Source organism: Pelodiscus sinensis, chromosome 3 (assembly GCF_052426305.1).
Source record: "Pelodiscus sinensis isolate ZL-2025 chromosome 3, ASM5242630v1, whole genome shotgun sequence".
Lineage (NCBI taxonomy): Eukaryota > Metazoa > Chordata > Testudines > Trionychidae > Pelodiscus > Pelodiscus sinensis.
Window position 1 is genome coordinate 124,732,252 of NC_143054.1, and position 6,000 is coordinate 124,738,251.

A 6,000-nucleotide genomic window follows, 5' to 3' on the forward strand; every position below is an offset into this window, starting at 1 on the left:
TTATGTATTATTTAAAGTATTAAAAGAAGTGTTGATATCACCTTCACTATGAAGAGAAATTCAATGATATGAAAGCAACCTCTCCCAATTTGTGGTTAGCAATTTGGAGTGGTTATTTTACAAAATGAATAATGGTTGTTAGAGGAATAAAATCATAGTTCATCCTAATGATTGCCACCCCAGAAAGTTCCTTTATACAGGTGATTGCCTCATTCTTCATTCTGAGACTACTTTCTGAGCTGAGAGTCATGGTGAAGAAAAGGTTTGGGCAACAAACTCATGACCAAAATTGGGCCGTAAATCTGCACAAACTGAAACTTTGTCCTTGAAGTAAATTTTTAAACTTTGTTACAGTTTGTTAATTTTGTTCTCTTTGCAGTATTTCTCCTGCTTACAAGAGTCTCCCATCAGTATCAGAGACGTTTCCAACATTAAGAACAATGATTGAGGTGCTAAATGCAGATTCTTCTCGTTGTCTTAAAAAAACTCTAGTTGCTGTTTAATTTATACAAATAAAGAGCCAAAACCTCTTGTTTTGTAAATTATTTTTGAAAAGGAAAAATTATGAAGACACTGGTCTTAAATTATTTTGATACAATTTTTGATAAATGTAATACTTGAACTATTTTATTTACCTTACGGGCTCTCAACAAGTGGGAAAATCTTTGATTGAAAATATACAATGACTGTGAAGGATGGGGGCATATGGCAGCTTCATTTGTTTTAATGCATAATTTAATGCCACTGCTTTCCTAAGTGCAAATTTATTTCAGTGACCAAATCTAAGGCAATATGATATAATTGAATGGTAACTATTTTGAACCTGCTGCCGATATGGATTTTGTTCTTAAAAAATGTTTTTCTTAATGCACTTTGAAAATCCCATATCTTCTCTGTCTTTCAGTCCTACATTTTCAGGTTCTTCAAAACAAAACATTTTACTATGAAGAATAGTTTCAAATGCCTGTTTGATGAATAATGTCAGGAACACTTGTAAAGAATTTGATGTCAGGAAAACAAACTTTGGAAATAAAAGTAAACAAATAATGTGCTTAAAATGAGCTTTTTCTGGTGAGCAAGTGACAGACTTGTACTAAGGGGTGGTGTTGCCTCCAAGTGAGTCTAGCATTCTGTTGTTGGGTTTCTTGATCGGAAGGACACTAATAGTCTGTGAGTGTACTGGGAGAGCCATCTGGAGTGGTGCTTAAGCAGCTGGCTTCTCAGATGATGGGAGGGAAGGAAAATGAGAGCTAGTAGGGTACCCCATCAGGCTGGCCTGGCTCAGCAAAGATAGTGTGGGCATAGGGCAGCACCACAAATTATAGTTCCTAGAAGGTGGGTTTTCTTTCAGGCAGCAACAAAAGAGAACACCGCCATTTGCAGGGAGTCTCAGTAAGCTGCGGCATATCTTCAGAGCCAAGGTGACCTATGTGGCATATACAGGTTCTGTCTTCTGAATGATCTTGGCAGCTTTTGTGAAGAAGATGACTTCACACATAGTATCCTATAGACTACAGTAGGTTAGACGGTTCATTTAATCAATGCAACCATTTTCTCAATTACTTAATCTGGGCTAGTTTTTTAATCTTTAATGTTCTCCTGCATCTCAAAAATAGTAAACAATTAAAACAAAAACAAACTTCTCATTCTAGGATCATGACTTTCAACACTTTCAGAAAGCTGTCATTTTTTTTAACAGTATCACATTACAAAATTCACTCTTTGTTGACACAAGCACTTTATGGACACCGTATTCCCTTCACAAGTCTGTTACCTGTGTTTTATGTACTCTACATTTTCCAGAGCTCAAGATTATGTGGGCAACTGCTATGTTGTCAGAGAAAGTGCAAGAAATATCTGGGCAAGCAATTTCTTTGCAAGGGGCGTGAAAATGATATACCTGCAACCATGTGGAGCTTGAATGTGACCGGTACAGAGAGATCATTTAGCAGCAGGAAGCAAGCAATTTCCAACACCCAGAGTATCAGACCCTGCCCAGAAGAGAATAGCCATATATCTTCTGTAACCTTTCCTCCTTCAGGCAATGAGTGCTGCAGTTCCCTGATGTTCTCTAGCTATTCAAGATGCCCACAGATTCCCCTCTCTAGCACCCTATTGCCTCAAGAGGTAGCCTTTCAATTTTAGAGGATATACATGAAGAATAATGTACCCCTAAAGAAAGTGATAAATAACCGTGAATGCTAATGTCTGTGACTGGGGGGCAAGGGACCGGCTCTGAGAATAGAATTGGAGGGGCAGTGGATTTAGGTAAGGGAGGGGAGTTGAAAACATGCATTCCGTGAAGAGGAATTACCACAGCATTAGTTTTAATAATTGTCACCAGCACACTGTACTAGAATGACTGCTATCACTCCATAGTTAAGGTTGCATCTGAGTTTCCATTGTAAGTTCAGTGTTCCCTTATCCCTAAAATTTAATCTAACTGCTCTCAAATTAGTAGGTTAGATCTGTGTCTGCAACAGACTCTTTCAATGAAGTTTTAAGTTACCTGAACAGGAGGGTTCCAAATTTGACATCCTAAAGATAATATATGGGAGGTTTTAGTATTTTTTAATTGCCATGATAGCAAAGAATACAAAACAGGAGACAAATCAAAACTCAGTTTATTGGGCTCTCCTTGCAGATCTAGAGCAGTGGTTCTCAACCAAGGGTGCACACGTACCCCAGGGGTACAGAGATTTTCCATGGAGTACTCAACTCCTGAAGATCAGTATTTCTCATCCTGATTATGGGGATTGCAACTGTAAGGCCAGCATCAGAGAGGGCAAGCATAGCAATTAACCAGGGCCCCCATGCTACAGGGAGTCCTGTGTAACTAACTTACATGCTTCAGAGCCGGGTGGTGAGGCTTGGGCTTCAGATAAGTCTCAAGTGGAAAACAGCCTCAAGTAGCACGTTGAAATGTAAGTATAGTATTTATTTTCCAATTGATTTATTTCATAATTATGTGGTAAAAATGAAGAAAGTAAGCAGTTTTTCAGTAACATGCTGTGACCCTTTTGTATTTTTGTCTGATTTTGTAAGCAAGTATTGTTTGTGAGGTAAAACCTGAGGTTCATAAGACAAATCAGGCTCCTGATAGAGATACAGTAGTCTGGAAAGATTGAGAACCACTGACCTAGAGACTACTCCAGTTTTTCCTGTAAACTCTGCACTTGTGCAGCCACTCAGAAGAAATTCCAATGCTACCCAGTTGATTAGCGAAGTGCCCACAGTTAGATTTGTATTTCTCCTGGTAGTGCACATTCACACATTCCTCAGTGAACATAACGAAATTTATTCTGCACGTGGATGTAAAAAATCACATGGATGAATAGAGAACTTTGGACTATGCTCAAATTTCAATAATTAACTGTGATCATTGGGTCAAGCCACCTTAGAAGAGGTCATGACTTGATACCTGAAGATCTAAATATTCACTTGTATAAAAAGTGTCTCTTGCACATTTCTTGGGGGGGAGGGGAGGGCTTAATTTAACCTGAAAAATGGGTGTGGTTAGAGTTCCTGTTTGTTCTGAACATTATAGTTCACAGTGTACACTGAAGATACATCAGAAGGTGAAAACATCCATTTTCCTTCCATTTCTTTCTTTCTCCTCCCATACATTACGGAAACAAATCCTACTTTGTTCTACATTAGGTACTCCCCTGTGTAATGTAAGTGCTGTTAGAATATTTTTTCCATCGTGCATTTGTAACTCCCATTTATTGGAAGTGTAAATTGTAGCAAGAGTGGTCTTTTTGGAGAGAAGAGATTTTAAAGAGATAGATGTACCAAGATTCGAACATGCATTCACCAGACATCATGTTTAATATCTATTTGATAATTGATCCAGATAGCGCTTGAAGACCCAGGATTATGGGAGGATTGGCATTACTTCAAGAAAAGGAAGCCTCACAGGAACAGCATCAGAAATTACATTGCAGAGCCTAAGTCTATTGGCAAGGCTGTATTTAATTAGAGGAAAATCTGGCCAGTCTTCCTGCACTGTCTGGCATGTCAAAGGGAATACATTTAAAAGCCTAAAATAAGTGTGGTGTTCCTTGTAAACAGCTCCCATCTATCATTGCTCTTAAATAATTTGTGGTATTGGAGTCTTAGCTTGTTCACCCTTCTTCTGTTTGGGCATCTTTTGTATCTTCCTTCCAGTCATAAGTACTACGTGTTTCTAAAGTACTTGATATCTAAGGATCTCAAACTCAGGAACATTTCCCTGGCCTTATACACAAACAAATCCCTATTTTATCTACTACACTTTCTTTCACTTTTCTGATGGACTTCAGGTGCACTCATCCTTTCTTTCAAAATAAAAGTATCAAGAAACATGAATTATGCTAATTGAAACTGTGTGTCAACTTGCTTTTCTGGGGCTATGTCTACACTGGCGCAATCTTGCGGCAGAAGTATGTAAATGAGGCTAAGCGTGGAATATCGCTGAGCCTCGTTTGTATATCTAATGAGCCACCATTTTTGCATTAGAAGGTCTTGCGCTAGAAGGAGCTGTCTACACTGCCCCTTCTTGCATAAGAAAAACCCTCTTATGCAATGCTGCTGATTATTTTCAGGAATAAGGGCATTGTGCAAGAGGGTTTTTCTTATGCAAGAAGGGGCAGTGTAGACAGCTCCTTCTGGTGCAAGAGCCTCTTCTGCAAAATGGTATTCCACCCTTAACCTCATTTGCCTATTTCTGGTGCAACAACCTGCCAGTGTAGACATAGCCTGTGTGTAATATACAGGCTGACTAATAAAGAATGAGTTTGTCCAATACTTCCAAACTAATTAAACAGAGGTAACTGGGCTAATGGGAGAAGCCTAATTATATAGTAGAAAGTTATCTTCCATCCTTTCCCACACCAATCCAGACACAGTGGGCTTTGCAGCACTATCCCTTTCAGCTCAAAGACTGGAACAGTAGGATACAACATCTCAATACTCTTCAAATGAACCCATATGGACACTGATTAGAATTAATGTGTTTGCCTTGCAATCAGTTCCTGCAGCTCTACTGATGTTAACTATCCTGGCCACTAATACTCCTAACTGAATAGAATTCTGCTGCACTTGTAACTGGTAGGGCTTTGTCCTATTGAAAATATTCCTCTTCTGCCACACCAACCGGGACAAAAGTTTTATTTATTGTATTTGTAGAAAAAAATCATTCATTGCTCTGGGTACTGTCACAATAATATAAATGCTAGTCTGCCCTACTGTATATTTATACAGTAAAAATGTAATTTAACAGAATGCCTACTTCAAGTTATTGAACTTCTATTTATCTTTTTTTAAAAGTCAAAATTTACACACACTTGATGTTATAGATTGAACCTCTCTGGTCTGGCAACATGCATGACTGGGCATGATTTTACTGGCTCTCAGTGTTTTGTGCTGTTATTTAGCTCTAATTTACCCCTAAATGTCTTCTAAGAACCCAGTAAGCAGTGGAAGTGTTGGTAATGCTACTAGCCAATATTCTGAGGGTGCCAAACTAGAGAGGATAAACTTAAAAAACAACAAATAGTCTGGTAGCACTTTAAAAACTAACAACTATGTAGATGGTATCATGAGCTGCCCACGTCTTCAGAGGGCCAGCCCCACTTTTGGTTATTGGAAGAAGTGGTCTGTGCCCACTAAAGCTCATGATACCATCAACATGTTTTGTTAGTCTGTACAGGATCAACTTAAAAAACAATAAATAGTCCGGTAGCACTTTAAAGACTAACTCAGCTACCCCCTACAGCTTTTAAACTAGAGAGAAGGTCAACCTGTACTATACTCTGCTAAAGACAAGATCAGAGATTTCTGCATTTTATTTTTGCACAGCTTGTCACAGTTTTAGTTTGGCTTGAGAGCCGCTGGTAAGTGAAGGGAGAAGAAAGGAAAAGGGGAGTGTACCGAGGGAGGAGGAGGGGACAAAAGGGAGCGTGCAGAGAGGAGGGAGGGTACAGGGAGCGTGTAGGAGGAAAGGGGAGGGCACAGGGC

At 39.0% G+C, this 6,000-nt stretch overlaps 1 protein-coding gene across 6 annotated transcripts in view; it reads left to right on the top strand.

Annotated features, from left to right (window-relative positions):
* Positions 1-531, top strand: part of TTC13 (tetratricopeptide repeat domain 13) — a 68,036-nt gene extending 67,505 nt beyond the window's left edge. For all 6 annotated transcript variants that reach the window (XR_012902781.2, XR_012902778.2, XM_089777359.1 and 3 more), the window contains one exon: positions 380-531. Coding sequence is in view for 4 of the 6 variants with exons in the window: in XM_089777359.1 (XP_089633485.1) it covers positions 380-503 (124 nt within the window). In the remaining 2 variants the exon portion in view is untranslated. The remainder of the gene's footprint in view (positions 1-379) is intronic.
* The last annotated feature ends 5,469 nt before the right edge of the window (positions 532-6,000 follow it).